Here is a 23438-nt window from a genome sequence, read left to right on the forward strand (position 1 = left end):
AAAAAATCAGCTGTACTCCCAGTGTGGGGTCCAGGGCTGGGGAAGAGAGAGAGGCTTTGAGCTAAAGCAGTTGTTCACTGTTCCCCCTCCTTTCTTCAGTCTCAGCTGCAGAACCCTGTGTCTGCTGTTGCAGGCATACCCCGACACATCCTTGCATGAGCCAGCTGCGGAAAACCTTGTATTTTCATGGCCGTTGATATTTTTGTTGGATCAGATGTGTAGCCAAATATGCTTTGGGAGAGGAGACAAAACTAGCACAGGAAGTGCCACAAATATATCATGGGAAAGGACTGGCCATTTTCAGCAGCAGTGTTGGTGCTCTGTTGCCACTGTTTCTGGTTCTCGGATGAGTAAGCCAGCATTCATATCCATTGTCCGCAGCCCTGGGATTCCCACACTGCTTCAGCACATGGCCTGTTTTACCAGGTGGTGAAGCATGTCACCAAACTCACTTGGAGCAGAGGAGAGAGGGTTTGTTTTCATCTTCATCAGCATCTTAATGAATACAGCTAGGCCAACAAGAAGGGGCTCTGTGGGGACTGCAGTAAATATGTGAAGCAGTTGTTGCTTAAGCCAGCGTTACTGATTAAGAGTTGTCAGCTGAGTAAGAGCTTGGTTTTGGGATCACTTCACATTATCCCGGGTGGGCCAAGCTTTGACCTGTGTTCTTTAGCTCTGCTGAGTGTTGGTAAAAGACTGTTGTCAGCTTTTGGCTCTCACCTTTTACATATAGAAGAGGAAACGTTTAGTCAGAGTATAAACTTTATTTTTGCCAGCTTGAGACCATGAGTCTCACTGGCAGCAGCTGAAAGATGTGCTATGGGGCTAGAGGTGAGTGCAGGTAGTTCTGGCCTGTATGTACAGTCAAACTATTTTCCTCTCTTGTTAAGCAGGTACCAAATGAAGGAAGTGTGTTTGCCATCTGCATCTTGCCCAGTGAATGGAAATAAAAGGGCCCAGAATGCATGATCCATAGTAGACTCCTGCTGTGGGTGTTTTCTAGCATTTTTTGACATACATAGGAATGCATATATCCAGGGTATGACATGCTATACAGGGTGTCTGCTTCTATCATGTATCTGAATGTTTACAAATTCAGATGCTGGGATTTCATAAAATTGAGAGGCTCTGTAAAGTAAAAGTAGCATGCCATTAATTTTGTGCATTAGGGACGGGGCAGAAAAATACCAAAACTTGAGATCCTGTTTACCTTTTACTTAAGTGAACTTAAGTGCTGGAATTGGCAGGAGGGCACATCCTGTGGTCCTATGGCAGTGAGATGTATACCTCTTAATGCTTCTAAAATTACTGCTAGTTTTCTATGTGTGAAGAGTAATGCTCTGCATACTATAGGGGAAAAACAATAATACAATACTATTGATTTCTATAGATGTAGAAGAATCAGAATAAAAGCCAAGTGGTAGAAATGGCTTAGTCTATATACAGCTTATTTCATTGTTTGATGCAGATATTTACAATAAAAAAGGAACTATAACTGATGCAAGTGAAGAAAATTTAAATCTTTGTTATTTTTCCCATGTAGAGCTGAGCATCTTCAAAGAGCTTTCCTTTCTTTAAACTGTACTGTCATCTGAATGTCCCCACTTCTGAGTCAGTATATTTTTCTGTATCAGAAGGACATTTTGGCAAATTCCAGGTTCATGTGTGTAACCCTGCTAGCACTTTTTAAATCTTCAGGATAAGATTTAGAGCCCTTTTGCACAAGAAAGAAGGAAAATATTGGAAAAAATGCAAGTCTAAAGTTACCAATCCAGCTTTATTTCAATTCTTAATCTTTTTCTCTCTGCAAAATTTCATTTTTGTTCAGAATAGATAAATGAGTAGCTAGAAAACACCCTGAGAATCAGACATACTAGAATATTCCCGGACTTCCTTCATTAGAAAAGCTAAGGTCATAAGGTTCAAAGGCAGAAAATCTTGTTTCTGGCTCCAGCTGAGCATCAAAACAAGTATTGATATGAGCTATTCTGATTGCAAGTGTTTCCAGATTTGAATGTTTTGATAATTACACAAAGATTCTTCACATATTCACTGCAGAAGGTGTGTAGTTTTCCTTATTCAAAGAGAAATACATACAGAATGTGCTTTATCTGTCTTTCTCATGGGTGGATACAAGACTTGAGAGGAGTATTTTTTCACAGATGTAGTAATTTCTTAATTTTAATTTTGTTTTCAGAACCTTGTGTTCAGCAGCCACTGTAAAGCAGTTACTGGCTATTCAGACCATGTCATATACAGAAGGAGATCATCTACCTCATGTGTACGATGCTGCCAGGTGACTGAGCTGCCGTCCTTCCTGTGCATAGCCAGCCCACGGGTAAGGCCAAGTTGTAAATTATCTATTTTCTATTGTGTTTTAAACCTTGGTAGAATTGTGTCTTAGGAACACAATGATATATGAGTTTCTTTTGGTTGGATAAAACTGTTGTGAGGATATCCTTTTTCTACAGTATTCAATAGTGGGTTTTTTGTAGGGGAAGTGACTGTAATGTGTACTAAGGGGAAAAGGAAAGTTGTAAGATGCACCCAGCAGGAGTTGTTCTGAGATTTCACTTTCTCTCCTTATACTTAAAGCAATTGTAGAAGAGATATTGAAGTAAATTATTAGTTGATAATCCAAGGGGGAAATTCAGGTATAATATGAACAGAATGAGGTGATTGTTTGATCAACTCTAATGACAAAAGAGGGCTGGAAAACAGTGCTTTTTTGAAAAGGGTGTTTGGTTTCTCTCTTATGCTCCAGAGGGGAAGCACCAAATTGCAGTATACAAGGATTACTCAAGTTGGCATTTTCTAGATCTTTTGGATGTTAGGTGCTACTGTATGGGGTTGTCCATCATCTGTTAAATGAATTTTGAAATTAATTCAGTTGAAGTTTCCTGGGCTGGCACAAGAGACCTTCATTAGGTCTATTGCTATTGCATTCCATGTTGTCAGATCTTGACAAAAGTGGACAACATACAATTTTATCATCAGACCATCCAGATACTATATTCTTTAGTCGCTGTTGAAGTTATTGCTGTAGACCTCATCAAATGATGTGCAATTATACTTTTGCATCTGGCAAAGGGTGGTTGGCAGGCAGGACCTCACAAATACAAGCTCATTACATTACCTACCTGCTGCTGCTCAAGCTGAATTTATCTGTGTCAGCAGCTCTGGGGGCTGGGAATCCAGCTGAACTGCTCAGTCACGTCGCCTCCCCATGACAATGTACTGCCTCGCTGGAGAACAAGAGGTTATTCTGAGAGTAAATTGTAAAAAGCACTTTGCCTTCAGATTCCTTTGATTTGTCCCTCTTCGTACCTTAATTTGCATCATGGATGAGGAATATGCTGAATTGCTCCCCTACAGCAGAAAGGGTGGAGAGAGGCTTAGAAGGCTGCAAATAAAGGGAAAGGCGAGAAGAAATCGTATCTGACGTTTATTCTAGTGAATAAAAGTTATTTGTTTTGGTTTGGCTGGTGTATAAAAATGATTAAGTGTAGACATGGCTTTTTGTTTCTAGGAGTACAAAGACTTAATTTTATGCTTGTTAGAAAATTTTGGCAGTAGAGTAGAAGACCTGAAAGAGCAGAAAGAGCACATATGTTCCCAGAAACTATAGCCTTCTGTTGTTGTTTGACCTGTGATGAATTTTGGGAAGTTAATGGAGCAAATGATAGAAATAGGAGCGTATGTTTATGTAGCAGCTGGGGGAGGGGGTCAATTTTGTTTCTATGCAGGCAGCTTTCATGAGTACAGACATGTCTCAGTCATAAAAAATGTAACTTGGAGGATGGGTCTTGCATTGTCATTAAGTAGCTAATTAATTCATTTTTGAGTAATACTGTTTGGTTTAATTTCAGTAGATTTCTTCCACACTGAAATACTGTGTGAAGCAATTTTGGTCATCTCACAATGTCTTAAAAGTTTAACTTTGCATGGAGTTTAATGCAGGAAGCATTTTACAATTGCCTTAGCTAAACTAAGTTGTTTAATTTAGGGTGGAAATGCATTCAGACATCCCCATCATTGTATTTTTGATATAGTTCTGAACCATGACGCTTACAATCAATCAGTTTGACAATAATGTGTGAGAGAGGGTTTAGTACTAAGGACTGCTCTACCTTTTGTTATGAGTCAAACCACAAAAACAAAACCTGTGGGGAAAAGAATTTGAAGAAAATGTGCTATGACTAAAAAAGAGGAGAGTGAACAAACTTCAATGATAGATTTTTTTTTTGTCTGTTTCAGAAAGGGGTTGTTTTCTCTTGTAAGGGCATGTAAAAGATACAGGACTCTGCCCTAGAAATATGTGCCTGCATTCTAAAAAAAAGGAACTGATGGTAAAGATAATCTTAGGTCCTCAGAGGTCAGTCAGTTTTGCACGGGATATGTAGGAAGATTAGTTCTTGTTAACATAGAAAATATCCCTGAGGCACACGAGTTTGTCTCAAGGTTGTTTCCTACTAGCTCTTCCTTAGGTTGAGGTGTTACTGAAACGTGGCTTGTAGAATCTTCTGACTTTGTTTGTCTTGTAAAAATCGGGGTGTACAAATCTGTGTATTCTTTTCAGTAGAAAAGATATGCTTATGTGTCAGAAGTTAGTCTGCTCTGTTTTGTGTGTAGTGGCTGCCTGTCCTGGGGGTGGAAAATCCAGGTCCTGGAAATCATTATGGCAAGTTGTCTGTGCTTGAAAAGAGTATTTGTTCCAGTGTGTTTGGTGTAGAAATATGAACTGAAATGTGATGGTGAATAGTGGCTCTTAACCTAAGTCTGTTCCATCATTTGTGGTTTATAGCAGTGTTCAGGTGACAGAACTTGCTTGCATTTTGAATTTTTCGTATTTTAAAAGAGCTTTTGCCCTTTCTTGCAAAGGTCAAACATAGGCTGTGACTGCAGGTGGCGGTACAGGATAGCAGCAGCTCAAAGAGTACCTTTTAGATAGTGGAAATGTGTTCCAAGTCTTAACACAGCCCCTTTCACCTCACAGTGTTTTGTGTGGCTGTGTGTAAGACCTATAGACAGGTTTTAAAATAGCTCTTGGCATCTTGAAATACAATGGCTTTACCATTATTGCAAAGGTTGTGTGTGCTTTTTTTGTAGTTTTGTTTTTGGCGTTTTTTTATTACGTGCTACAACTGTGCTCATTAATCTGTTAAACAATTGTTTGGTCCTTGTAAAGAGAAGTCTCTATGAGATTCATTTTATTCCTATGAGAACAGCTCCTGTAAAACTAGTACGGGCCACAGTTCCAGCTAGTAACCTTGTGTAATAGCTGTTACTTTGAGTTAGCTGACAAATGTTCAGAGAATTACAGCAAAACATCTAAGATACCAGACAGTCTTCAGGTATGGGTTGCTCTCTCTACCTTACAGTTCTAAAGTACACTGTTTAAAACTGGTGCTAATTAAGCTGTCCATTGCTTATCATTTAGATAAGCTGTTAAAATATTTTCATTTGCATGATACAATGTTGTATATATTATTCTCAATATGTAGCAGCATCACGCCAGAGTAAGCTGGAACAAAAATTTAAACCCCCTTCAAATACAGAAGGGTATTTTCATCTGCAGTACAAAGATGGTTCTTTTGTTGTGTTTAATGTTTCAGATGTCCCATTATCACCCTAATTCCTACCCCATCTCAATTCTGCAGGAAGTCCACTGCTTACTCTTCACCATGAAAACCTATAGGCTCCTGTACTGTTTCTTCCTGTGCAGCCCTACTTGCCTCTTTTAAATGTGAAAACTCCCACAAGCTTGATTTTCTCTGTTGTTCATTTGTTACATTGCTTTTCATAGTCCTGGAGGGAATGTCATTTTGCACACTGTTAGGATTCATGACAATGTTTTTAACTTACATGACTGCACATGGGGGATTTTTTTCATTGTATTTCTGAAATAGAAGCAACAATGACTTCTAAAGGTGAAGAAATTGTCACAGCATTTCAAATTTCTCTGTTACTAGCCCGTACTGTGAGGTTGTCTTAGTAGTGAAATTTATTTCCATTTCTATGTGAGTTTATAACACATTATTAAGTCCTTAGGTAGTATGTAAAAGCTTCTACTAGCTTTTGTAAACTTGGTTATAAGTAGTTTTTGTAAACACCCTAGAATGTTTTCCCAAAACAGACTTGCATTCAAAAAAGGTAGAAAGAGGTTGGTAATATGCTTTTCTTTTTTTTTTTTTTTCTTTAAATTCTTATACTAGACAGTGAATTATTTTGCATTTATATTTGCATTAAAGTGTTGTAATTGTGTTTACTTTGGATCATGGTATTTAACTCTAGGTGAAGTATCTGAAGTAAATCCAGCAGAGCAGTCTGTCCTGCTGCTTACCATGGCTCAGTTTCGCTTTTGGTTGTTGTCCTTTACCATGTTAAGGGAGAGATAAGAGAAAGCTGCAGATTTTGCAAAATCCAGCCTTGTCTGCTGGAACAGAGTTTTTCTTGAGCACCTTGCAGCCATTGGCCTTCAGCTGTTTGGCTCATGCACCTTCCACTCTGTACAGATTTGGGTGGATGGGGCAAAAGGGGGAGTTAAACTGGTGGAGCTGTTCCAGAACAGCTCACATGGCATGAAATCACACTTCCCGTGTTTGCAACACTGGTCCAGCTGGGTTGTATATACTGAAACAGGTAATAGGGCATAGGATTCATAGAATGCCACAAGAAAAAGAGCACTATGTCTGTGGCCTGCTTCATTCAAAGCAGCTGTATAGCCCAAGAAATATGCTGTTCCTTTTTTCCCCTTTCTAATTTATTAATCTCCCTAATTTTGACTTATCACATGGATTTCTGTTAAGGACAATATGCGTCTTTTCTGCTAATGAGATAAATATTTGATTGTGAAGAGTGGAACTAAAAATAAATAAATAAGTCTTGGCAAAAGGAGAGGTAGAGCAAGGATGCCAGTAGTGTAGCAGATGGCACAAGGCATAGTTTATCAAAAGTCAGGTTTTCTGTACCTGGTTGTTCATATGGTACTTTCTGGGGTCAGGAGAGATGTTGCATCTTTGCTTGGTTTAAACCCAGCCAAAGATTGTTTCCTGTTTCTACATTTCATAATGGCTTGACTGCTAAAATTTGATCCCATGGTAGGGTACTTGAACTGGGCGTTTGGGGACAGGGAGAAATGTGAACAAGAATATTGATTGTTATTATTTTACTTGTAGGTAACAGCTGTGCCACTGGAGTTCTACTGCAATGACCGAAGTGCAGAATACGAGCGCAGGGCTCTAAGGGAAGGAGGAAGTCTTGAAGCAAAGCAGTGTGTTGTGCATGGATCCCCTGAGCTAGCAGCTGACTGGCTGAAGCAGTGCTCCCAGTTCTTCCCAGAGCATCCAGGAGGGCTCTTAGGGATCAGGCCTCAGAATGGCTGGTCTTTCATCAGGATACCAGGTGAGTTTGGAGGTTGTAGTGGAATAGAGATGAATAAATAAGGATATCTGTTATTTCGTGGTAATTTATGCTTGGTTGTGGGCTTTTTGAAGTGTGGGGGATGGTTGTGTGTTTGTTTTTCCTTCTGAGTGAAAGTTATCTCTGGTGTCTTAAAACACATCATGATTTTGCATCCTCTGGTTGAAGTAAATCTTCAATGGATACAAAAAAAAAATCAAATATTTTTCTAGTGCTTACACACCTCTCTTTGTCAGTCCTCCAAATGACTGTAAAGAGATAGACTTGCTTACTAGAGCATGGTCTACTCTCAACCAAATACTGTTTTGAGGCTGGAGATAGGAAGATTGCACAAAAAGTTATAGGTGTTGGATAAGGTTCATATTGTCCTGAGAGATCTTTTATTGGTCTACCTAGTGAAAAGGTTAAAATTACTTGTAGAAATCTACCATGAGAAGGATGGGTTTGAGGACCGAGTTCAGGGAAAGTTGGCCTGGGAAATAAGACATGAGGGATTTACTGAATTTTGATCAAGATGAAGAAGACTTATTCATATTTCCTTGTAAAGTGGGAAAAGGTACCAGTATACCAGTAAAATAAATGTATTTCATTTTTTCTTAGAATTAGACTAAAGTAATCCAAGATCTCATATGGCTTGATTGCCAGTGCTGCGGTGACTTTCATGGGCCAGGCATACTCTAGCTGTCAGAAGATGGTCCTGAGCAGAAAGCAGAAGTCTGCAGAAAGTACTAGAGATCTGATAGATAGCCAAGAGGAAAAACAGCTTACACTGCCAGATGCAGAGTTATTCCCAGACCCTTTTGGGTCAAGGATGTTTGGCAGGGGAAGTCAATACAGTAAAGGAAAAATGGCCTTTTGCTTGCTACAGTCTGGTTCAAGAAGGTACCTTCTTAAGTGTTCGGAGTAATTTGAAGCAAATGCACATTTGTACCTAAGTAACAGAGAAACTGTTTTTCATGAGCTTGCACTGGATTAACAGTCATAGTTGATGATTTTATAATTTGTTCTGGAGTTCTCTTAATTGTTTGCCAGTTATTTGGAAAAAGAAAATGAATCTCTGTAGCAGAAAAGTGGAGAAGTATTGAAGAGATAAATTAAGATAAAGGGCATTGTTGGAGACATGCAGAAAAGTATCCAATGCTGAAAAGAGACAAGGCTGCATCCTCTTGAAAGACTTCCGTTTCAAGCAAAAAAAATTTTAGAGGAGTAAAGGTAGGGAACAAGAAGCTTTCAAGAGTGAAAGAATAGGTGCAAGGTTAGGCAAATTGTTGTCAAATCACATGAGAAATTGGATGAGAAGGAGGTTGGGATGAGTGTGTTATGCAAGGCTGGCTTAATTTAGGAAATGTTGGACCTAGAAGTGGGGTAAAAGAGTAGTTTTGTACGGCTGTATTTTAATAAAGTGGAAAGTAGCGTTCAAACCTAAACTTATCTAAGAGAAGAGGGCACACACCACAACAGGACAGCTGTGTTCATAGGTGCAGGAACAGGCACAGTGCCTTACAGAAAGTGAGTGATGTGCTGAAGGAGCCATTTGCAAGGCTAAAGTCTAGCAAATGTCAAATGGAACGGTTGCTGTGAAGGTTTGTGGCAAAATAGGTGACAAGAAGAAAAAGGGGGCACCTCTCTCTTTCTCCTAAACCCTGATCTTTCCTCTCCCAGACTCGGTGTTCCCAGTACCCTGGCAGCAGGCTCAGCTGTGATCACTGTGGGAATCTCTTGAGGTTTTTCCTGTTCTTTGAAAGAAAAATGGTCCTGGATTAAATGGCAGGAAGTGTCTGAGTCCTTTTAGTATCGATAAAAAGCACCGGCCTCACTGGCTGTTTACTGTGAGAGCCAGCTAGCTCCTCACTGACCCCATTGTGCCGTCAGGAGGGGAACCAGGGGTGTCAACTGGAACCCAGGCTTTATCTCTCTTTCCTCTGCTTTTTGCATGTCCAGAGGCACTTTTTCTCATTCTCTAGAGAGCGCTGAGCCTAGCTACAGTCATCGGCTAGAGCTCCTGACAAAGGTTATTCTGAGTCATAATCATTTGTAACTATTCTTCCCAGGCCCACTGTATCCCCTTGTAGATAATTTATGTCCATATCCTAGCATGGCTGGAGGCAGCTGAGTTTGGTGGTTTTTTCATACTGAAAGCCATTTGGTCTGGTTCATTTTTCTTGTTTACCCAAAAATTGTGTCCTAGGGAGAGCTCTTTGACAAAGAATTTGTCATTTGAAGTTGTTGCTGATCATTAAAAAGAAAACATGTAAAACCGCAAAGTTTGCAAATCCCCTTTAAAAAAGTAATAGGTTGTCTTTTTCTTGTCCTAGGTAAGAGAAAATTAGAAATAGAAGTGAGATAAACTAGAGGTGGAAGACACGGGGGTTTTTTATCTTTTGAATAATTTTGGTGTTTTCTGAAGATGGCATGAGTAAAGTACATTTTCTGTTACCATTTTCTAGAATTTGCTGTTTGAAGCACTAGATGGCAGGCTTTCAGCATGGAAAAATATTTGATGTTGGAAAACGCAATAGCATCAGGATAGAATGCTTAAAGGTGCCTGGTTAAGGAGAAATGATTTTCTCTTCCAGAGATGATAAATCTCTTTTTTGTTAGTATTGTTTTGCTCTCCTAAAAAAACCTCAAAAACTTTCTCACCGGTGCAGTCTGCTCTACTGCTAAGGTATTGGATGACTTACGAAGTGTTAACAAGTTGCTAGCTTTTCAGATCATCTGCAAATAAATTCTTTACTTGTAATTTGCATTTCATTGCAATTTAAAAATAGTAACTTACACAATGGAGACTTCAGGAGCCAGCAGCAGAGGACACGCATCATTTCCAGTTAGCAAAGCTTAATTCTACCTATTCATGCCTTTATGAAAAAAACAGTAGCATTTTGCTTTTGGAAACTTGCTAATATGTTAATCTGATCCTGTCAACACTGACTTTTGAACAGATCCTGTTGGTTCTGAGTTTTCTTCCAGTTAGATAGCTTTTGGTTAATAATCATGTTAGTTTGTTACGTATAGCTAGACTTTTCATGTAGCTGCACTCAATATAATTTGTTCTGAAAAAGCAAGCCTACCAATTAGAATGAAAGCAGAATGTCATGGCTGTATTTATAATTAAAGGAAATTACATTTTGTATAAAGAGTAAACACTGCTGTTGTACAGAGGTTTTGGCTTCCATAGGTGTATTTTAAAACTAACTAGTGCTGTAAGTCATTTCGATTTTGCTTAATTGCCTAAGTTGAAAATTTGCTTTTCCTTAGAAGAATGCAAGAAGCTATTAATGATTTATGTGTAATTGAGAGACTGAATGCTGTTCTAGAGATGAGTGCATCATTATACATTATGTTGCACTTAGAACAAATGCCAGCCTGATGTGTGGGCTTGAGTTTTCCTTACAGTATTTCCTTGGCACAGCTCTCCAGTTAATGGATTCCCTAAGGCAGTTGCTAACAGATCAGGCAATGATGTGGTACTTGCTCAGGACAGAGCAAGATCATCACTGCCAAAAGAAAGAGCAAAAGGGGGAAAAACAGTTACTGTCTAGATAGGCAGACCAGCAAGAAGGAGCGGACCTGTCTTGTCCTGCATTCTCAGCTAGTGAATTGCAGGTGCATGGCTTTAAAATTACCATAGGAGAGAGCATTCACAGGATTGATTTACAGAGCAAGTGCAATAGCTAATTATTTTAAACCATATGGAAACTCAAAATTTTTTGAATTTCAGAAAGGAGACTGTTGGTTGTGTGTTCTGACGTAGGTTCCATGATCAAGCCCATTATTTGTTAAGATGTTAAGATGAAGATATTTTTGAAAGAGAGCAACTGCATTCCTGCTTTTCTCAGCAAGCCTGTAGCTGTACTTGGAGGAACTACTTACTGCTTTGCCGCAGCAGTGCACACCTACCACATCACTTTGGTACTCATGGACTGTCTTGCCTCTGTGCTTCTAAGATCTTTTTAGGAGTGCTGTTACATGGTCTGTGCTCCTCTCTTCTACTAGTGTGAACCTGCTTTTGGTTATATTAAAATGCATGGTGGTCAGATGAAGGAATTAATTTTGTATATAACTTATTTTTAATTGGGATATTGGGCGAGACAGTAAACTGCCTTACAGAAAACTGGATTTTCTTCAACCCAAGAGTTAATTCAGTCTATGAAGCAGAAGTGTGCAAAAGTTACCTGCTAGACATTAGAGAACATTACCTGCTAGACATGTTGAAAATACTTGGGTTCTGTACTAGCCTACCCCATCTGCAGTTGTCAGCTTTCCGTTTTGGCTGTAAACCTAAGACATCCAGAAGAATAGAGAATCACCAATGGCCTTTCCAACAGATAACTTTTTGGAAGAATATTTCTCTTCATCCTCTTTCAACAGTAATGTATTGTTTACTGAAGTTTATGTACAGAATGTACAAACAGGAAGATCTCCTTCCTGAAAAACACTTCATGAGCAGTGCTGAAATAGAGAGGACGTGAAGTATAAAATCTGAAGTGACTGAAAAGATTGCCATCTGGAAACATTTCTTAAACAAAACAAAATTTAAAAAAAGGAGAGGGCAGGGAAGACTAAGGCAGTGCTGTGAGGGGATTGTTGCTTTACAGTGACTCTGACAACTGTTCTTCTTTTCTGGGACAGTGAAGGGTTTGATCTGCAGAGGATAAGTCTAAAGCTTAGCAGCAGGTAGCAGCAAATGTGCAAAGGACAGCATTTTCGTGTGTGAAGCAGGAAATATTTCTTTAAGTGTCAAGGCATACAGTGCTTGTTGATCTGGTCAGAATAAAACCTTAGATGAGGGATATAGCTGTCCAAAAAAAGGATTGAGCCCGTACTTGAAATCAGTCTGTAATGAGATTTTCCCACGTGGAGCATAATTATGCTCCCATCCCAGCAAACAAAAGTTATTGTTACCGTTGTGATTTTAAGTATCAGCCAGAAGGAGTGTTGCAGTTTATTCCATCACAGCTCCTTACTGCAGAGATTATAATGCATTGAAGTGCTAGAAAAACTTAAAGATAACTTGTTGCTTGTATCTGGGTTTGCTTTATTAGTTACCTGCTTTTCTTCTATTTTTTTTTTTTTTTTTAGATAAAGAGAGTCTGATCACTGACAGTGGAAAACTTCATGCTCTTGATCTTCTGTTGACACGGCTGAAATCTCAAGGGCACAGAGTTCTCATTTACTCCCAGATGACGCGGATGATTGACTTACTGGAGGTAGGAGAGCTACAGCTGACAGAAGACAAATTGTGAAGGTGGAGATTCAACAACACTGTTTTGGAGAAAGTACAATAATTTGGATGCAGCAAACCTGACATAAAATTACTATACCAGAGGATACCTAGTTAATTCATTAATATGAGAATATAAGAACTGCCACACAAAGTTAGACTGAAGGTCCAACCTAGTGTTCTGCTGATAGCAGTGCATAACAGCAGATGGTATGGGAAGAATGGACAAGGATAGTGATACTTCACCATTACTCAGTTTCCAGCAGTTTGCAGTTCAAGGGGTTTCTGAACCAAGTATGCCTCCCATATACTCAGTTAGTCCAACATGGATTCTTCTTTCATGAAGCTGTTCATTTGCATCTTGACGTCTTGTTAGGTGTTGGCATTTGCACTGCCCTGTGTCAAGGGGTTGCATGGCTTAATTAACCTCTTTTGCTGGTTTGAACTTCTTCCTTCTTTTTTCATTTGGTGCCTACATGCCCTTTTATTGGAAGGAAGGAGAACAGTGGTAAATTTTACAGTGTTTATGTTGCTTGTAATTTCACAGACTCTTACCGTTTCCCTCTAATACCCGATTCCTCTGCAGAAGTTTTGTGAACATTAAAAGATTCTCTGGCATCTGGGATAGGAAAGAAGTAGGGAATGAAGTCATAACTTATAATTCAAAAACAAACATTTTGCCTCTGAAGAAAAAAATTAAATTACTTTTGATGTGCAGCCATGCCATCAAAGGGCTTGGATACTGTCTTCTCCACAATACACTGAAGAGAAAAAGTGAGAAGCCTGAATCATTAGCTGCCTAAGTCATGAGTTCTGTATGAACAGGAGAGTATTTTAAGGTCAGCAGTTAATAGTTCAATAACAAATCACAAGCTGAATTTTGTTTTTGCTGCTGTGAGGAAAAACAGAACTTGCATGGTTGCAATTCTGTATGTTGGCACTTTGCCTAACATTGCTTTGTATCCCTCTTTTTTTGGCAAACATGGGACATGGTGTAGGTTTGTTGATACCCTGCATTGCACCATGAAGCTCATAAAGCTGTTTAGTGCTTCTGTCTTTTCTCTTAGCATTCCATTTGACTGGCTTGTGGGCACACCATTTCGCTATTCCATCTCTTGAATGTTTAACTTCACTTGTGTTTCATTATTCAAATAAGCCACCTACTAAGTCCTCTGTTTTTCTTTCTCCCTACCCAAGTAACAGAAGCTGAAGTTAAGCAAGCTAAAAATCAAGTAAGGACTCAATTAATAAGAAAATCCTTTAAAAAGTTGTATAACTGTAGATATTTATTTTTTTCCTGATCTATCAAAATATATCTGCCTACTTGAATATGAAAAAACACAGGATGTCTTTTTTAAGAGTATTTGGACTATATTGCACTACCTTAGTCTATGCAGGGCATAGAGCACAAAGCACATTGTTTACAAAGTTATAAAACCATGTTTGTTTTATTTAGCTTCAGCTGAAGAACTGCTGCATAGTTCAGCTGTTATAAAATGGCAGATATAAATACAAAGAGGAAAATTATTTTCTTTCAACAGAAAAGGATAAATTATAATTTCAGCATTGTTTTTTCATGCAGAAGTGTATTTCATACTTTTTAAGATTTTGTTTATTTTTCTCCATGTGATTTCTTTCTTCTGTAAGAGTAATTGTTTATGGTTTCAGTGGGAATCAGATTGTATTCATGAGATGAGGGTTTGAATTATGTTCTGCATGAAGTGAAATGTCTTGGTTATACTCTACCAAAAGTCAATGAGTTGTGTGAAAACACATAAATACTCAATTTAGTCTCTGAAAAAATATGAAGGGAAAAGATTTTCCTGAGAAAGTATCAGTGTGGAAGCCCGGAAGAGCACTGGCTTTAGCAGCTGCATTCTACTGCATTCTTGCCATCCTCAGGTCATGGTGTGCTGTTTGTTTTCTGTGTAGGTGCTCTGTTTCAAGGGTTTCATTGTTTGTCCTAGACGGATGCTTCTGGTGGCTTGGTGACCCCTTACACTAAACAAGACTGGCAGGTAGATTTTTCAAGCAGGTCTAATACAAGGATCTCTCTATGAGACTGAAGCCTCCCTGTGAGGCTTCCCCCACCCCACTCCATCATTCCTTGTCGGGAACTAGAAAAATGAGTAGTCATCAAGTGCCTTCCACATTTGCAGTAGAGACCAGGTTTATTTCCTTCTAAATACCTTCTTTGCCATCAGGATTCTCTCTTTAGCTAAAAGGTTCTCTCTTTTGCCATTTCTAAGAGTGATCAGAACACTGAATTGCTGAGAAGTGTAGTATGAATTGCAGTGTGGATTTTTTTTTTACTTTTTTTCTGACTTGAAAGGGTGTACTGTTAATATTTGGAAAAGTACTGCACAAAACCAGTTCATGGCAAAAGGATGTTTCATACGAGCACTGTTACACTACTGTGAAATATCCACCTTGTTCAGATGAAGGTGGATGGAGGCAGACCAGAACCTGTTAGATGATTAGCTAAGGGCGAATGTACAAAGCTAGTTTGCAGACCTGGGGGAATAAATGCAAGTACTGCAGGTGTACAATTACTTGTTCTTTTGCACTTTGTGCCTTTGTGAAAATGTCTGAAGTCTGGAATAAGGATAAATGCACCTGATGGAATGAAAGATGTTTTCTGTTTGTGCTGAGGTTTGTTTAAAAGACAGATAATGAAAAGATGGTTAACAGATGAGGGAAGACTAAATCAAGATTAAAAGGCTGAATCATCATAAAGGCAGATAAAGACAATAACAAAGAAATGAAAGGAAAAGGTTCTTGAGATAATAGTGAAGTAATTGATCTAATCTGGAGAAAAGGTGGCATGGTGCCTAACTGACAACTCTATCTCTCTGGTTTTAGCTGGTGACAGAAACCTGTCCTAGAAATTGAATAAATTAATAGTTAATTAGGATTTGTTTACCTGTGTGGTGAAGTAGCTGTTCGCTGCTTTGAACTTCTCTTGTTGTACTCCAGAAATTCTACTAGCCATGAGCTCCATATCATAGAGGTAGTCCAAGCATGGATTTGGCCATTTCCACACTGATTTCTTTACCTGATTTTCTCTTTCATCTGCCTCATGTTGAAACTTGCTTCCTCTGCATCAGGAAGCATAATTTTTTTCCCCTTTTGCTCTCAGAACCAGTCTTAAAGGTACAGAACTTAATATCCAGCATAAACAGAATAGACAATTGGGGATACATGCATCATAAAGTCACCCTAGGACATTCAGTCTTTTTCTCAGTTTCCTTATAATATGGCAGCTCTTTCACTAATTCTGCAGAACACAGAGGGATCAGGAGCCCTGAAGGGTAGGTGAAAAGGAGAACTGGGCATGGTACTGTCAGAGGGTTCATTAGAGTGCAAGCACTGCCGTGTCTTCTCACAGCACATCAGTTCTGTGTCAGTTAGCTGTTGCTAAAGCACTATCTGTTCCTTTCTGTCTTCATCTGCACTCACAGGATCTCAAAAAGCCTCATGCACCAGCATGGTTAAACCTAGCTCATGTAACCAGTAGTGTTATTGCTTGTCGGCGTTGCATCTTGTTGCCACTTGTTGCTAGTGATGTTGCATCTTCTCAGCCAAACAAGAATCCCATTGTTTAAGCTCTCCAGAGGATATCTTTCCAGAGAAACTGTGGTTATTTGAGCTTTGTCTGTAATTCAGATTTTATTGATAATTGCACAGCTATCAAAAAAATGCTGAGAGCCTTAGAACATGAAAAATGTCTCAGTGGAAAAAGCCTTTGCTTACAGCATTCCTAGCTGATGCCATTTGATTTGTGTCTCAGGCGGTGGTTTCAGTTCCACTGCTTGGCAGGATCTGTGGGCTGACACACCAGTGTAATGTTCAGTGTTCTCGTATGCAAGAGATTCACAGGCTCTTCACTGCTGACATAAAGCCTGGACAGACATTATACAGCACCAGGTTTTTAAAGCTACCATTCAAATGGTATGAAATCGGCAGGGAGCAGGTACAATTGGTTTGTTTGGAAAGGTTTGCTTGCACAGTAAAAACTTGGGATTTAGTAAAAATTTAGACTCTGTGAAAACAAACTTCCCATTTTAGTTCTTTTCACTTACCTAGTTATTTATAGGAAAAGGAATGTACCATGTCTGCAGTGCAGCAAATGTATCCCAAACTCTGAACTGACAATGTCATTTGTCTCTTACATGAAATGTAGAAGCTGACATATGATTGAGTAGCTTTAATTTATGGATTGTATTATTATCAAGTATTGCTTACAGAACATTTGGTGATGGAACCTTGTAATTAGCAATCCTGCTTTTTTTTGTGAATGTTGGGGGGGTTCTGAAAGAATCAAGATTGAACAGTTTCAGGAACAAATACATTTTTTTTGTGCATGTTCTTTGCAGGAATACATGGTTTATAGGAAACATACCTACATGAGATTGGATGGCTCTTCAAAGATTTCTGAACGAAGGGACATGGTGGCAGATTTTCAGAACAGGTAATGTATTTTACAAGGTGTGTGTGCTAAAATACATGTACCTAGGAAATTGGTGTAAGATGTAATGGAAATAAATGAAATCTGCACTTATCTTTCCTTATAGCAAATTGACCTAATTTATCTGAAACAGTTTCTTGGTGGTTTGCTGACCAGTAGTCAGTGGTGTTGATATGAATCTGTGAAAGCATACTGGAAGCAGTTTTAGTGTACATCTGTTGTACTTCTTGCCAATCCAAATAGGCTGTTGCTTAGAAAGAAGCTCAATAGAAAAGCAGCAAATGTCCAGTGGTTGTTAAATGCTTTGACTAATGGCACTGTACAGATGAGATTGAAAATCTTGCGTATGTTGGAGTATTGAAAGTGACCTAGTTTTCTGCAAAACAAACCAATTAACCGTATTTTACTAAGAAACCTTAAACTAGTATACAAAAGATAAAATGGGGATTTTATTATCTAGAAAGGTAGGGTAACTCTTCTCATTTAGTAAATCAAAATAGATCCTGACAATGTTAATAAGCAAATCAGGGTGCATTACTTATAATGATAGAGTTCAGGGTTATTAAGTTTCCTTTTAATCATGAGATATGGCTTGATACGATGTCATTTTGGTACGGTAGCTACCAGTAAGGTTATCCTTTTTGTGTGTTGATGTGAGCTTGTGAGAAGGTCTCTTTCCTATTTCAGTAGAGTTAGGTTCATAGATGTTTATTGCCTGGTGAAAGCAACATTCTATCCTTATGTTAGTGGTCCCAAAGTATTGTAGCTGAAGATAGGACTCAAGGCCTTTCGGGTCACTGGTTTACGAGGCTGCCGGACCTGAAGGACTGTGTTGCAATGATGAGTCTTCTAGTGAACTTGCACAGAAGTAAGTGAGAGGACTATGGATTAGCTTTTTTTCTGTCTGTTACCAGGTGGGAGAAACAAGTTCCTTGCAGGTTATGGTGTCCTCCTAGAATCCTGACACTTCCTCCTGTTGTAAGGTCTTTTAACCAAAAGTGAAAAAAAATGGTTTTATTAATAAACAGAATTTGGTTTTAATAATGAATAAAACAACTGAAGAAAAATAATAATTTCAGCAGGAAATCCCTTTGAAATGTAGGTCAGCCAGTCTAAACAAGAATTCCTATTAAAACGTTAGTCGAGTTCCTCTTATACATGATTTACTTATGAGAAATATTTCCAGGAAAAAAAAAGTGTGACTGAGACTAAACTATTCTGCAGGATATCCTTGCAAGGTGCTGAAAATATATGGCTGTGGGATGATAATTTGTTCACGTAGTCAGTGGCTCTGTCCACTTTCCTTCCCATACAGCATATGCAGAAGCATTTCGCAGCTGGATGTTCAGGTGGCTGTCTATATACACATCCCACTGTTGTTACAAGAGAACAATATTACCTGCCCAAGGATTACCTTCAGTGCAAACAGGCACCCGTTGACTCCTTCGGCTTTGTTACTTGCTAGATAAAGTCCAGAGATTGACAGCTTGGTTTTAGTTCCTTCCCATTCATTCAGCAAGATTTTCTGGTACTTTACTGGTTTTACATTTGCCAACTTGTTCAGACAGTGCAGTAACAAAAGGATGTGGCATTCCAGACTGTCTTCTCTTAAGCAGAGGAGGACAATGTGTCAATGTCTTTCGAGTCGTTACTAGTGTACTGTCTGCTTTGTTTGTGTCAGCCTGTTCATAGATCCATAAGGTGTTGAACATTTCTAAATACTGCTGACCCTGCAGAGACACTAGTGCAGTTCACAACCTTAGCAGAAATTTTGATTTTGTTGTTATCACTTGAGTTTTCATCAGTACTTGGTCATGCTACATGTAGGCTCGTCTCCTTGTTTGTTCTGTTCAAAGCACCAAATTTAGAACAAAACTTGAATCTACACAGTTTTGACTTATATTTTTTATCAGCTGAGTATCATTAAAGCAAGTTTTCTTTAACATCAGATCAGTTCTGTGAAACAATAGATTGTTCTTTGTCTATATGAAACCTTAATTTCCAGTGTGGCCAAGATAAACAAGCCCTTTTTGTTTTGATACAGGTTAATAAACTGCTGTTGTGAAATGAATGTTTACATGTTCAGACAGTCCTCATTTGTAGTTTACCTTTTTTCACTCTTTCATATGTTTTTTTTCTCTTGACCACGACCGAACAGCACAAAGCATCCTGAACTGTTCAAGTAATAGAAATAGCTCTGATTGCTTCATACGGGTCAAAAAAATGCTTCTGTGGTTATTCCTTGTTCATGCACAAAATAAGGGGGTTTAATCTAATCTCTTTCCTCTACAGGAATGATATTTTCGTGTTCCTATTAAGTACAAGAGCTGGAGGCTTGGGCATTAACCTTACAGCTGCAGATACGGTGAGTGAAATTCGGTAACAATTTGTGTGGGAAAATCGGTCATTCTGTGCAAAAGTTGGCACTCTTGCCCATATTGATCAGTATTTTTAGTACTGCCATTCACATTGTGAAATTGCATAGCCTGTTCACTTTGTTCCTCGCAATGTAATATTATCTTGATGTAAAGTTGTAGAATATTGGACATTTTGGTAGACAGTTTTTGGTTACAGTTGGAAATGTCTTCCCACTCCACACATCCTTCAGTATCAGAGTCCAGAAAGGAGTTGGATTACTGAAGGGGTTTACAGGTGCAAATGAGGCATAGATGAAACAGCATTCACTGTATGAATGATCCTTTGCTCCTAGGTTCAGTTGCAAAGGAACCAGAGGAGCAGTTGTCAGTTACTCTTTTTTCTGTGCCCAGAAAAATGAAATAATGCCTTCAAAAGTAGGAAACCATTTGTAGTTGAGGATCAACTAGTCAGGAAGGATAAATTTCTTCCCCTGAGGTGTAAAGACAGACTGATTTAGGTGAATTGCAAGGATTTGCACTCTGGAGCAGCTGCCTCTAATCACTAGGGAAGGAATACTGATGAACCATTCATCTTTTCATTAACAGCTATTCTTGTGCTTCTAACCTGCACCTGGTGTGCTTGCAGATTTGACCTCAAATCTGTAGCCACACAAAACCAAAGATATCTGAATCAAAAAAAAATCCTACCATATCTTGCTGTCAGTCACAAGAAATCAGATGAAAACAAGTATCTGTAGGATTTCCAGGGTTTAAAAGAAGAAATAAACAGATGGAAGCTCAGGCAAGGTCCTTGCATGGGCACTTTTAGGTCTATGTTTTTCTGTGTAACTTTCTTAATACTTTACTTTGCTGTCTAAAATTTTTTAAACTGCTTTTGGTTTTTATGCTTACTGTGCATAAAGTACTATTAGACTGATAGTGCAAGATGAATTTAATGTGGCATTTCAGTTTTTTGTAGTCAAAGTACTAGAAATGTTAGACTTTATCTAGGTTTTAAATAAAAATTGGAGTATTACTTTTTGCATGAAATTCTGATACGATGGTAAGTAAGGCTAAAATGTGTCCATGATGCCGTTAGTCTGTAATTAATTGCATGATAGTGATTTAATGTGATACCAAACTTGGGAATTTTGTGCCTCCCAATCAGGTTTAAGAAGATATTAAAGATGTTCTGTGGAATTTGATATATTCGTAGTGTCAGTTAGTTTGAATTCACTTGAAATGCAGTGGAAGCGACTTCACAGGACTGGGCAAGGCTAGTTCAACACAGCCTACAGTGGGGCTGGAATTCTGTGAAACATGACTGAATTTTTTTTTGTTATGAGTATATTGGGTTTCTGTTTAATCACAAGGTGCTCTCAACGTATGTTCTTATTCAATCTTTTCTGGTGTTGCCTTGCAGGTAATTTTCTATGACAGTGATTGGAACCCAACAGTAGACCAGCAAGCCATGGACCGTGCCCACAGGCTGGGTCAGACCAAACAAGTCACCGTGTATCGCTTGATTTGTAAAGGCACCATTGAGGAGCGCATCCTCCAGCGGGCAAAGGAAAAGAGTGAGGTAGGAATAGAGAACTCACCCAGAACGAGAAGTTACAGGAATGGTATTGTAAAGCACGTACCAACATGAGTAAAGAGACAGAAAAAGTGTCTGCAGGGAGACAGAAGAGAAGGCAAAAAGAAGTGTCTTTGTTCAAATAAGCGTCTCTAACACAGCAGGAGCCCAGTGACATTATACCATCTGGCAAGAAGCTAATTATTTACAGTATGACTTCATGAAAACTATTTCTTATGTTGCAGTGAAACTACTCAGGTGTCTTTAAGACTAAGGCTTCTGTCTTTGCTGTGTCAGAGTTACTGATTCCTCTCATGTTACACAATAGCTGATTTTTTCTAAAAGACATTTGGAAGATAATCAAGTGGAAATTATTTGAGGTGTGAGGGTTGCCAGAAAAGCTCAGTGTCTTGCAGCATCAAGCATTAAGTGTACTAGGAACTTTAAACCTCATGATACTTTATTGGCAAGAAAAAAACTAAGGAGATTCATGGTTTTTGGTAGCAGTAGGTACACTATATACAACATTCAGATGTTTTGTGTACTTGGACTGTCTTCTGGCTTTTGTCTTACTCGGATGCTGCTCATGATGTTGCAGCAACTGAACGCGTTCACATTTCCCTTGTTGAAACCTTTTTTTCTGAGATACTGCACTAGAGTTACCTGAAATCAGCCTGAAAGTTAGGTGTAGTCTTTTGCTGGTGATCCAAATCATTGAAATAGCCTTATGTTAAAGCTTGTTCTCTTCTGTTGAGTTACAACTCTTCTTAGTTGTTGGGGTTTTTAAAATAGAGTTTTAGTAATAAGAGGCCAAGTGAATTGCTTAAACTGCAACACCAACTCAGGATGGAGATACTGTTTTCAGTCAAGGAGACTAAAAATGTTGCACTCTTTAAGAATGTGATCTTCGTGATCTTCTGTGCAGTTACTTGAAAATTTGAATGGGTAAATTATACTTGAGAGGACTGTTGCTGTATTTTTGTTTTGTTCAGCAGTATATTAATTAATACTATAATTTTTAGGTTATTACATATGGCTTCAGAAAAAATGTAACTTTCCATAAGGGATGGTAATTTTCTGCTTTCTATCTCAGTTACTTCTCATATTTTATACCCTGAAATTTTGCTACTAACTTTGGTATGATAGGGGAATTGGATCAAGTCTGACTTAGAGAGATGTACTTGCATGATTTTTGCAGTTGGCTTTCAGTAGTGGGCAATGAGAGATGTTTCATGGCTGCTTTGACTAATTTTTCCTTTTCTTCACTTGTTTTTTTTTTCCTTCTAGATTCAACGAATGGTCATTTCAGGCGGCAATTTTAAACCTGACACCTTGAAGCCAAAAGAAGTGGTCAGCCTTCTGCTGGATGATGAGGAACTAGAAAAGAAATGTATGTGAAATTGGTGTTTCAGCAATCCCCTCATTTTCCACTTCATTACCTTATGAAATCTGTGTTTTTATCTCTACAAACACATGTATTGCTGATAACAACTTCTGTTTCCTGTCTCTTTTTATGTTGCCTATTCTTGTTAGTACAAGCTGGTTTGATATCACTGCTGAGCTGAATGGAGTTGTGCAGAATGAGACATGACAATGTGATTAAGTTTTTATTGGCACTCATTCAGGATCATTACATTGCTCCTGAATGACAGAGCTTTGACAAGAACTATGTAGGTCATGACAAGAAAAATATTAGTGCAAGTGCTGTATTTCATCATATTTTTAAAGTTAGAGGCATAGTCTTTCATGTTGTTTGAAAGAAGAATTTCCCTGTAAGACTTTTTAATGACTTGGAAACAAATAGTTTTAATAGAGTAATGATTTCAGTGTGTTTTAGATTCAATGCAACTGACTTTTCTTCTCAGTTCTGTTAGAATTAGGACTTCTAGTAAGATTCATAAAAGGATAGGAAATACCTTTCCAATGGTGACAGCTTTGTATTTCTTTCCAACAGTGCGTCAGCGTCAAGAAGAGAAGCGACAGCAGGAAGAAACAAATCGTGTGAAGGAACGTAAACGTAAAAGGGAAAAATATGCTGAGAAGGTACTTTGATACAGAGAGGTTGCCTGTGTCAGTGATAGAGCCAGAAGAGCTTCAGGATCACTGTGAGGGCATGTGGAAACATTTTTTGCCAAGGCATTCTTAATGAGAAAACCTTCTTGCCTTTTCTATTGAAAGTCAGTCTGTGGCAGTTCCTTACACAGAAGAGGGATATTACTAAACAAATAACGCATAGTTACCTATATTTTAGTCATTAGCAACTTCAAAAATAGGAAAGTACTGCCTGTCCAAGCAAACCTGACAATCAGCTGATCATTAAATTGGTGACTTTATCAAGATAACCGTATAGGTATGAGGCTTCTGCGGAACTGGGGAAGATCAGTTAGTTTA

General features: G+C 38.6%; 1 protein-coding gene across 3 annotated transcripts in view; it reads left to right on the forward strand.

Annotated features, from left to right (window-relative positions):
* The window catches only part of INO80 (INO80 complex ATPase subunit), a 64490-nt gene that overhangs the window by 35705 nt on the left and 5347 nt on the right, over nucleotides 1-23438 (forward strand). For all 3 annotated transcript variants that reach the window (XM_040067734.1, XM_040067736.1, XM_040067737.2), the window contains exons 25-32: nucleotides 2198-2338; nucleotides 7179-7404; nucleotides 12505-12632; nucleotides 17023-17117; nucleotides 19407-19479; nucleotides 20895-21053; nucleotides 22335-22437; nucleotides 23002-23090. In XM_040067734.1, coding sequence (XP_039923668.1) covers nucleotides 2198-2338; nucleotides 7179-7404; nucleotides 12505-12632; nucleotides 17023-17117; nucleotides 19407-19479; nucleotides 20895-21053; nucleotides 22335-22437; nucleotides 23002-23090 — 1014 coding nt within the window. The remainder of the gene's footprint in view (nucleotides 1-2197; nucleotides 2339-7178; nucleotides 7405-12504; nucleotides 12633-17022; nucleotides 17118-19406; nucleotides 19480-20894; nucleotides 21054-22334; nucleotides 22438-23001; nucleotides 23091-23438) is intronic.

This window comes from Hirundo rustica, chromosome 6 (assembly GCF_015227805.2).
Source record: "Hirundo rustica isolate bHirRus1 chromosome 6, bHirRus1.pri.v3, whole genome shotgun sequence".
Classification (NCBI taxonomy): Eukaryota; Metazoa; Chordata; class Aves; order Passeriformes; family Hirundinidae; genus Hirundo; species Hirundo rustica.